The 10,631-nt window shown below is 52.1% G+C and overlaps 1 protein-coding gene across 2 annotated transcripts; it reads right to left on the bottom strand.

Moving 5' to 3' along the window:
- Positions 1 to 3,740: 3,740 nt before the first annotated feature.
- On the bottom strand, positions 3,741 to 10,319 carry FBXO27 (F-box protein 27). 2 transcript variants are annotated; one of them, XM_043598971.1, is made up of 5 exons: positions 9,876 to 10,319; positions 9,609 to 9,720; positions 9,431 to 9,526; positions 5,319 to 5,454; positions 3,741 to 4,535 (listed from the first exon to the last, which is right to left on the bottom strand). In XM_043598971.1, the coding sequence occupies exons 1-5, from the start codon at positions 10,225 to 10,227 to the stop codon at positions 4,392 to 4,394; spliced, it is 840 nt and encodes a 279-aa protein (XP_043454906.1). In that variant the 5' UTR covers positions 10,228 to 10,319; the 3' UTR covers positions 3,741 to 4,391. The 2 variants fall into 2 exon arrangements, with proteins under 2 accessions (XP_043454906.1, XP_043454905.1); XM_043598970.1 differs by having other exon boundaries at positions 3,741 to 4,348; positions 9,876 to 10,314.
- Between the last annotated feature and the right edge of the window lie 312 nt (positions 10,320 to 10,631).

Here is a 10,631-nt window from a genome sequence, read left to right as displayed (position 1 = left end):
GGCTGAGTTATTTTCTTCACCGTGGCTGGCACCTGCCCGAGTCAGTGAGGGGATCCTGTGAGCCAACTCCCCAAGGGTGGGGCCTAGTCTTGTTTTTTTTTTTTTAATTTTTTTTTCAACGTTTATTTATTTTTGGGACAGAGAGAGACAGAGCATGAACGGGGGAGGGGCAGAGAGAGAGGGAGACACAGAATCGGAAACAGGCTCCAGGCTCTGAGCCATCAGCCCAGAGCCTGACGCGGGGCTGGAACTCAAGGACCGCGAGATCGTGACCTGGCTGAAGTCGGACGCTTAACCGACTGCGCCACCCAGGCGCCCCCCTAGTGTTTTAATCCCATAGGTGGCTTATCTCTTACAACAGACATCACCTAGGTGTCTTCATCCCTCACTCCTCTCCCTTTTCCCCAGATATTTTAGTCAGGATCTTCAGCCCCACCGCCGCCACCACTGTGCGTGTGTGTGCGCGCGCGCGTGTGTGTGTATAATCCCAAGATGACCCTCATGCTCAGATAATTGCCAGAAACGCTCCTGAAACTCAGTATATAGTTATACTCACTCCTGAGACTGACCGCAGTGGTGTAATTGCACGCACAGCTAGATAATAAGGGGGAAAGACACAGACAGCCCGGAAGAATCTCTGTGCCGGTTCCTCGTGTCCTCTCCCTTCCCTGAGGGGTCACACAGAGTGTACTCCTGACCCAGCAGGTGTGTGATATCCTGAGACTCAGGATATCAGACTCAGGATATCTGATATCAGAGACTCAGGACCCTAGGGTTTCCCAGGGTTGGGGGGGGTCCTGGCTCGTACCCAAATTCCAAACTCCCAGAATGAAAGCAAGCGTTTACCATAAACCATACTAAATATTTGTGCAATGAGCCACTCTGACCGGTTAGGTAATGGCAGGGAAAACTTCCAAAATTCACTTTCCCAGATGTCAGCCATGAGCCAATGTTGCAATCAGGCTTCTCTCTCTCTTAATTAATTATTTTTTTTTTAACGTTTATTCATTTTTGAGAGACAGAGAAAGACAGAGTGCAAGCAGGGGAGGGGCAGAGAGAGAGGGAGACACAGAATCCGAAGCAGGCTCCAGGCTCCGAGCTGTCAGCACAGAGCCCCCCGCGGGGCTCAAACCCACGACCCGTGAGATCATGACCTGAGCCAAAGTCAGACACTTAACCAACGGAGCCACCCAGGTACACTGCAATCAGTCCTTTTAAAGGGGAGGCCAGCTAGGTTAGCTCTTTGGGGGCAGTCACTGAATTGACATGACCGTCATGGTTTGCATTGCTATATTGTAGTCTTACAGGAGAATGACCTCATACATAGAGAATACACACTCTAGAATTTTGCTGTGATGATGAAAATGTCTTAGGTGTTTCAGGGGTAAAAAAATCTTTGTGCCATACCTACAACTTCTCTGTTAAGTTTGAAGTTGCTGCAAAATATAAACATATTAAAAAATAACATGGAAGAGGGGAGAATCCATGGGGATGTGGATGGAGGACTGGCCATAAGCTGGTAAAACTTTTGCTGGGAGATAGACACACGGAGGTTACAATACTCTTCTCTTTGCTTCTGTTTATATTTCAAATTCTCCATGACAAAATAAAATAAGCGAACACGCTGTCGGCAAAGATGCCTTTAAATATGGTTATTTCTGGGGGCGCCAGGCTGGCATAGGGCATGTGACTCTTGATCTCCAGGTTGTGAGTTCAAGCCCCACCTTGGGTGTAAAGATCTCGTTAAATAAATAAGTAAGTAACTAAATAGGGGCGCCTGGGTGGCTCAGTCGGTTAAGCATCCGACTTCGGCTCAGGTCATGATCTCACGGTCCGTGGATCCAAGCTCTGTGCTGACAGTGCAGAGCCTGCTTGGAATCTCTCTCTCCCCCTTTCTCTCTGCCCCTCCCCCACTCTCACTTTCTCTCTCTCTCTCTCTCAAAGTTGAATAACCTTTAAAAAAAACTTACAAACATAAATAAAAATAAGTAAAAAGATTAGTTCTGGGGGGGGAGGAACTGCATTGGAGGGCACTTTCCATGTCTTCTTGTATTTCTTCTAATACACATACACACTCAGAAAAAGAGAACTACAGATAAGCAAAATAAATACACAGTCACCACTACCAGAGACCATCACGGCAGTAACCCCGTAACCCTGTAGTTCACTGGCTTTTTGTTGTTGTTTTTTTTTTAATTTTAAGTAAGCTCTGGGCCCAACGTACGGCTTGAACTCACAACCCTAGATCAAGAGTCACACGCTCTACTGAATGAGCCAGCCAGGTGCCTCCATAGTTAATATTCTTATTCTTCTGCATATATACACCTAGCTACCTACCTATATACACATGCACATTCAGAAGGTACTCCAGGATAGAAATACGTGCATGCACGTGTGTGTGCACAAAGTAGTATCATTTAACTTGGGGGCGCACGCGTGCGCACACGCACACACACACACACACACACACACACGTAGGTGTATACATACAATATAGGTGCCAAAGTTAAATTAAATTATATGGCTGCTTGGGGCGCCTGGGTGGCTCAGTCGGTTAAGCATCCAACTTCGGCGCAAGTCACGATCTCACAGTTTGTGGGTTCGAGCCCTGCGTCGGACGGTCAGGCTCTGAGATGACAGCTTGGGGCCTGGAGCCTGCTTCGGGTTGTGTGTGTGTATCTCTCTCTCTCTCTCTGTCCCTCCCCCACTCGCGCTCTGTCCATGTCTCTCTCTCTCTCAAAAATAAATTAAATTAAAAAAAAATTATATTGCTGCCTTTTTTTTTTTTTAAGCAATGGCCTCTACCTTTTCCTTCCTGTAAATGTTTTTCATATTCCTCATATCCAAATTTCCCCAGCTGACCCAAAAATACTCTCTAGAGCTGAATTGTCCAAACCAGTCTTTACTCCAGGCCCACACACTCCATCTGGTCACGACTCTTAGGTCTGTTTCAACCTGTCGCAACTCCTTTTTTAAGAAACTGGCAAAAAAAAAAAAAAAAAAAGAAAGCCACTTCTGGGCTCGTCTGGTTGCCTCTTTGCCGGTGTTTCCCTTCTATGGCAAGACGGGGCTGACGGCCTGACCCTCCAAGCGAGCAGTTCCGGGTGGAATACGCTGAGACCCACTTCATGTGGATCACATCAGAACACCCAGAACATCTAGGGGCGCCTGGCTCGCTCACTCAGTAGAGCACGCAACTCTTGGTCTGAGGGTTATGAGTTCAAGCTCCACGCTGGGTGTAGAGATTATTTAAAAATAAAATCTTGGGGTGCCTGGGTGGCTCAGTCGGTTGAGCATCCGACTTCGGCTCAGGTCATGATCTCACGGTTCACGAGTTCGAGCCCCATGTCGGGCTCTGCGCTGACCACTCAAGAGCCTGGAGCCTGCTTCGGATTCTGGGTCTCCCTCTCCCTCTGCCCCTCCCCCACGCATGCTCTGTCTGTCTCCCTCTCAAAAATAAACATTAGAAAGTCACAACTGTGTTGCCAGTGTGATTCCTGTACCTACATCCACTGTCTGCCTAATACTTTTGACCCTGGTTGAAAAGCTTTGTCTGAATCCATGGTTTCCTTGGGGCTTGGGAAATAATACGGTTCTAACTCTTCCGTTCTTTCCTACTGAAACACCTTCCATTGGGGTTTTCTTCTGTAGTTTTCCGTCCTCCGCCGGGACAGTTTGTTTTTTCGGACCAAGTAGTAACCAAGACAGTAACATCAGACTCGTATCGAAAAGATCCCGGGTACTTTTGGCAAAATAATAAATTTATTACATATGACCGGCAGGTAGCCGTTGCGGATATATTATTCTCCCAACGTTCGCGAAACGTTTCAAAGTAAAAAATAATTTTATACACCACACAATCCCAGGGGTCCTTGAGGATCTCCAAACGTTTTTTGAGCTAGTTGACTTTCAACTGCGAGATCTGGTCCCAACCCCGAAGCTTCAGGAGGTGAAGTTTGCCACCCAAGGTGGCTGGAATCTTCCCAGCCACAAGGACAAGATTCTACTTCAGAGATGAGGGGGGTGCCCAAAAGGGACCAATGAACCCCCTGAAGCAGAAACAAGAGGAGACAAGGGTAGAGGGGGGTTGGGGTTGAATCAGAGGACCTCCGGGGTGAGGGTGAAGAGCCCTCTCCAGGACCAGCATTCCTGGGTGCTCACCTGTGTCGTTCCCCCTGCCCTATAACAGCAGTAGGTAGATGTGATGGAGGAACTTTCTTCCTTCTAGTAGTTTCCAGAACCTGAAGAGGGGGCCCAGCAGGACCCTCGAATGGATTCTGGAGTATCCAGGATGCCAGGAGGTCCATGTCCTTGGTTCATGAGAAGGCCTGGCCAACGGTCCCAGGTTCTGGAAGGCATAGGTCAGGTTGTTTTGCAAGGATAGCGCTCCACTAAGACAGACGGGCCCGCACGACCACGCTGGAGTTGGTCACACGAGCTCCATAGTGACCCGCCCAGAACTGCGTGTCCTGGCCCCAATGTTCGAAGGACACAAAGCGGACGCCTATCTTGATGTCAGAGAACACGTGGGTGACCTGCGGGTAAAGGAGAGATCAGCCCGTTGTGCCACGGCCTTCTTCTCGAAAGCTGGGAGTGGGGCTCTCTGGCAGATGGAATCACACGGTTCCTCATTCTAATTCCCGTCCCCTTGAGCCTGGGTGGGTCTGTCTGTAACCCGGAGGGTGGCGGAAGTGATGCTAAGTGACCGTCGCCAAGTGAGTGCCAAAGCTGGGTCAGAAAAGGCAAGGCAGCTTCTCCTGGATTCTCTAGAACCCTCCTCGAGGGATCCTGGGCCACCAGTAAGCAGTCTGGCTGCCCTGAGGTGGCCATGCCACGAGGAAATCCAAACCAGCCCTGGCAGAGACAACGCACACCAAAGCTCTCTGGGACTCGAAGAAGCCACCAGCCGCTGTTCACACACACGGGAACCAGAAGCACCCAACAGAGCCCTCCTTACAGAAACCACGAGAAGATGGGGCGCCTGGGAGGCTCAGTCAGTTGAGCGTCTGATTTCAGCTCAGGTCGTGATCTCACGGTTCGTGAGTTCGAGCCCTGCGTCCAGCTCACCGCGGTGGGCGCGGAGGCCGTGGATCCTCTGTCCGCCGCCCTCCCCCCCCAGCCCCTTCCCCGCTCCCTTGCACATGCGCTCTCTCTTTCTCTCTCAAAAACAAACATTAAATAAAAGAAAGGAAACCACAAGAAGTACCAAAATGACTGCCGTTGACGTAAAGCCACTAAGTTTTGGGGTCATTTGTTACGCAACAGATAACCGTCCCAGGCCCCACCACCCTCTCCCCGTGTCCCTGTCAGAGACTCACCTGAAAGCAGACATTGTTGTTCCACTGCTGGATGGGAACAGGCATAGCAGAGAATTTATCCAGGACCGTCTGGTTGGCATCTAGAAGTTGGACAAGGAGTCGGTACATACAGCCACTGTCGTGTCGGGCTCCCCACCTGTGGAGGGAGGGAGGCCTTGAAGGCTGGACTAGCCCACTTGTCTCTTTGGGTGTCTGCCTGCCTCCCCGCCCCCCCCCCATGGTCTCCCCATGTATGCAAATCCAAAATTTGCATACACAAATTTTGTAGCACGCCCAGCGTCCCCTGGGAGCTTGGCCCCACCGCAGACCCCATGAAGCAGAATCTGCATTAAACGGAGTTCCCCGGCTGGTCTGCAAGCACATCCGTTTTCCGAACAGTGACCTGGAGCACTGGTCTTCGAGGCACCTCCTCCCATAGTATTAAGGTGACAATGGAAAGTGCTCTTTCTACGTTTAAATGGTGGCAAAAGATATACCACTGTCCAATGTATACGCCGACATTTTACTTTTCCATTTCGTTTTTATTAAAAAAAATGTTTTTGGGGCGCCTGGGTGGCTCAGTCGGTTGAGCGTCCGACTTCAGCTCAGGTCACGATCTCGTGGTCCGTGAGTTCGAGCCCCGCGTCGGGCTCTGGGCTGATGGCTCAGAGCCTGGAGCCTGCTTCCATTCTGTGTCTCCCTCTCTCTCTGCCCCTCCCCCGTTCATGCTCTGTCTCTCTCTGTCTCAAAAATAAATAAAACGTTAAAAAAAAAATTAAAAAAAAAAGTTTTTAATGTTTATCTGATTTTGAAAGAGAAGAACGGAGCATGAGCAGGGAAGGGGCGGAGAGAGAGGGGGACACGGAATCTGAAGCAGGCTGCAGGCTCCAGGCTCTGAGCCGTCACCACAGAGCCGGATGCGGGGCTCGAACTCATGAACCGTGAGATCATGACCTGAGCCGAAGTCAGCTTAATCCACTGAGCCATCCAGGCGCCCCTGCATGTTGATATTTTAAAAGATAATTTTCATGTCAGTCATTTAAAACGACCAGGGGAGGGGTGCCTGGGTGGCTCAGTCAGTTAAGTGTCTGACTTCGGCTCAGGTCATGATCTCACAGTTCATGAGTTCGAGCCCCGCATCGGGCTCTCTGCGTTTAGCCCAGAGCCTGCTTTGGATCCTGTGTCTCCCCCTCTCTCTGCCCCTACCCGACTTGTGCTCTCTCTCAAAAATAAACAAAAAAAAACAAAAAAAAAAAAGATGAAGCCAGATACAAATTATATGCCATAGGACTCTCTCTGTCTCGAGTACAAAAATGGACAAAACTTACCTATTCTAACAGAATTCAGGACGGCAACTACTCTCGGGTGTGTAGTGATGGGAAAGGGGCTGGTAACACGGATGTTATCAGTGTGATAACTCACTGAGCTGCACATCTAAAATGTGTACGCTTAAATAAAATAAAATCTGTACCCTTTTGATGCTAGAAGTCAAAGTTTACAACTTAGGGGTAACGGACTACAAAAATACACAAATAAGGGGCGCCTGGGTGGCTCAGTCGGCTGGGCGTGATCTCGCAGCTCGTGGGCTCCAATCCCGCGTCGGGCTCTGTGCCGACAGCTCAGAGCCTGGAGCCTGAGTCGGATTCTGTGTCTCCCTCTCTCTGCCCCACCCCCCCGCCTTTTTCTCAAAAATAAACATTCAAAAAACTGAAAAAAATACACATAAGTTTCTTCCTTCAGAGACTTCACATTGTTCTTAAAATGAGACGTCCGCTCTCCATCGGCCACACAATTTTGTCCTCATGTGATGGTGACGTTTTTATTTTCTCCTGACTTTTTGGTTGCCCTTTCGCACTGCTCTATGCCAACCGCAGACCAAAATGTATATGTGAATAGAAATTGATGGGGGGGGGGAGGGGCACCTGGGTGGCTCAGTCGGTTAAGCATCCGACTCTTGGTTTTGGCTCAGGTCAGGATCTCACGGTTGTGAGATCGAGCCCCGTGCCCAGCTTCGTGCTGGGTGTGAAGCCTGCTTAAGGTTCTGCGTCTCCCTCTGCCTCTCTCCTACTTGGACTTGCTCTTTTTCTCTCGAAACAAAACAAACAAAAAACAAAAAAGAAAAAAAGGAAGAAGAAAAAGAAATTAAAATTTTTTTTCCTGTGACCATAAAGCTCTAAGCGTTCACATTTTTCCTCTGGGACTGAATTATTACCCAGTAGTGGTTCCCGGCCTTTGCTGTGGATTGGAATCATCTGGAATTGTTGAAAAGATATTGCATAGAAAAGAATTTAGCCTTGTCCCAAGGTACGGATGGCCTCTGCTCTCAGCTTCTGGGAGGTCATCTCTGGACCTTTGGAATATTATGGCTGCCGGGAGTTATCTCTGTCTGCCTGGGGACCTTGGGTCATGGTGGATACCCTACCAACATGATTCCAGCGCCGGCTGGCCGCATCCACAACAGTCCCACCGTGGCAGCTAGCCACTCCAGAAAGACCCAACAACGTGGCTTAGGACACGTCAGGCAACATCAGTTGACCAGGAGGCTGAGACGAACCACATGATGAAGGACCGACAGAAATTCTGGTGCTTAGGCGCACGTCCCAGGTCGGCAAGGTTCCATGTACACAGTCACATGGATGTACAGGACAGTAATGCATCCTGACTCCGTGACCAGGGAACAATAGAAGGTCTGGGTTTGGTATTTCCCGTGGATGATGCCGGTTAGGTTTTCCTTGTAATAAACTGTAATTACATAATAGTTTGGTGAGTTCTAGGAGTCTTTCCTGTGAATTACTGAACCTGAGGGTGGTTTTGGGAATTCCCCAGACCTGCAGCGGGCGTCAGAAGTAAGGATGGTCCTGGGGGTTGCAACCCTCTAATTTTACAGTCAGCTCGAAACTTCTCACAGATCCCGATACCTGGCTCTCACCCCTAGACACTCTGATTTCATTGGTATGGAGGGTGACCTGGGCGCTGGGAGTTTTCAATGCTCCTGCGCAATGCAGAGCAAAATTTGGGACCCGCTGATTATTACAATCAAATGGCACACGGTTGACCAGAACAGCACACAGGCTACAAAAGTTTGAGAACTAACGATTACATTAAAAACCAATTTTATTGTAAATCCCACCCCCCCACCCCCCCAATGAGATGGATTTGCAGGGCGGGGGGAGTTACGGTGCCTTTAATTAAAAGCGAATTAGGTAAGGCTGAAATTTCAAGCGGTCACTCTGCCTGACTCTCCAGAAGTCTTTACATCCGGGGGGACCACACACCCTAGTGAGGGGCTTGGTTTTTCTGTAAAAACTGGTGGACTGTGAGAAAGGGCCAGGAAAGGACAACCATATGATTGCTCCCCTCCAAGATGTGATGTGTAGCTGATAATTTTAGAACAGGGAACACAGCTGTAGCAGATCTGGAACTGCCTCCCTTAAAAATTATCTGGGTCATGTATCCCTTGAAAAGTCTTCAGGTACTCCAGTTTCAAGACCATCACTACAGAGCACGATGAGCTCTGGAGTCAGAGGGGTCTGAGCCTCATGCCAGGTCTCACCGAGCCCTAGCTGTGCCACCAGGGCAAATCGCCTCCTCTTTCGGAACCTCTCAAATGCTCCTGAAACTCTCGTAAAGCTCTGAGGTCGTGAAATACACATTCTCACAGGATCAAGGCTCAACACACAAAACGCTAAAACGGTTCACGCTTATAAAGCGCTGGCTATGTACCTGACATGTAACCCTACCTTGTAAAGATGGGGAAACTGAGGCACGCTGTGACTCACCCAAAGCCAGAAAGTTGCAGAGCCACGATCTGGACTTGGAAAGTCTGGCTCCAGAATGTACACTTAGCTAACTATCCTCCAGTGCCTCCTCCTATGGCAAGGAGCATCTCATTCACAGACCAGACTGGTCTGGGCCAAGTCCTCTGTACTTGGATTCCAATCTGGCATCTTGCAATCCAGTTCCCCGGGAGAGGGGTGGAGGAGGGGAGGGGTTAAGTCATTCGCCTCCCTGATCTTCACTTTATCTGTCAGGGTTTGCTACAGAAGGCCTAAATGAAGTCACCCATGCAATGGTCACGGCGCGGCGCAGGTGGTCAGAGCTGAGCAAAGGGCTGTCTTTATCATCATACTCACCAGTCGGAGACACAAATCTCAATCTTGCCACTATCTAGCAGCTCTGGCCATAAGCCTTCCTCCTCCAGGTCCAAGACCTGCTTCTTCCGACACCAGCTATTAAAGAGGGAGAAAGGTCACTAGAACAGGCAGGTCTTGCTCACAACGGCCCTGGCCCTTGCGGGGTAGGGGCATTCACCTGAAGGAAGACACGAAGCAGGTCTGCGAGGGGGCCCCAGGCACCGTTGACCTGTTTACCTCCACCACCCAGCCGTCCCCACCGTGCTGCACCATCCATTTCCGGAGGCCTTCTGTTAAATAAAAAAGGCTTGCGCCCAAGTTCCTCGCCCGCCCACCAGCCGGCCGCCGCCTCCCACCGGCTCCGATGAGGCTCCGCCCCCGGCCCCTCCCACCGGCTCCCCGGAGGTAGACCGCCCCCACCCTCCGCCCAGCCTGCGTTCCCCACCCTGGCCGCAGGGATTGCGGATGAGGTTGCGTCCGATCGGTCGGCGCTCGCAGAAGCGGCCCAGGAGGCAGGGCCGGCCGTCGCGGGCGGGGGGCAGGCAGCTGCGGGCGAGCGGCAGCAGGGCGCCGTGGTCCCGGGCCAGGATGAGCAGCCACAGGGCCTGGCCGTCCACCAGGGCGCGCCAGCCCCGACACACCCGGCGGCAGCACCCCAGCAGCGTGCGTGGGGGCACGTGGCTCAGCACCACCAGGAGCAGCTCGGGCGGCAGTTGGCTCAGGTCCAGCGCCTCCTCGGGTTCGGGCTCCGGCGCGGGGACCCGGGCGGGCCGACCCCTGGAGGCCGAGGCGCCCATGTTCCCCACCCCGCGCCAGGCGCGGCGTTGACTGCGGGAGGGTAAGGTCGAGGAGTCAGGGACCCGCAGCCACGGCGGCGGCGCGCGCGCGCGCAGCCTCCGCCGGCCCCGCCCCCGCTCGCCGCACCCCCGGGCCGCCGTCCGCCTCCCCGGCCCCGCCACGCCCCGTCTCAGTCCCCAGGTGCCGAGCCCCAGGCTCCCGACCCGTCCTTCCCCGCAACCTCTCCACCCCGCCTCGCGCCCCCCTGCCAGGGCCGGCCAGCCCCCGAGTCCCACCTTGGGTCAGCGCCGGGGCCCCTCGCCCGCTAGCCCTCACCTGTCCCCTCGCACCCCCCTCCCCTCCTCCACCCTTTTACTCGCCGGCCCCTCCCTTCTTCGCCAGCTTTCCCACTCCCCGCCCCATC

Source organism: Prionailurus bengalensis, chromosome E2, assembly GCF_016509475.1.
Source record: "Prionailurus bengalensis isolate Pbe53 chromosome E2, Fcat_Pben_1.1_paternal_pri, whole genome shotgun sequence".
Taxonomy (NCBI): domain Eukaryota; kingdom Metazoa; phylum Chordata; class Mammalia; order Carnivora; family Felidae; genus Prionailurus; species Prionailurus bengalensis.
Note: the sequence above shows the minus strand (reverse complement) of the source record. Positions and strands in the feature narration are given on the sequence as shown.

Bases quoted from the DNA above. Each gene is read 5' to 3' on its own strand.
- FBXO27 (XM_043598970.1), bottom strand. From the start codon at position 10,227: ATGGGCGCCTCGGCCTCCAGGGGTCGGCCCGCCCGGGTCCCCGCGCCG. The intron at 9,721-9,875 runs GTGGGGAACGCA...TTTATTTAACAG, and splicing joins CCGCAATCCCTGCGGCCAGG to AAGGCCTCCGGAAATGGATG. The intron at 5,455-9,430 runs GTGAGTATGATG...CTCCCTCCACAG, and splicing joins GAGATTTGTGTCTCCGACTG to GTGGGGAGCCCGACACGACA.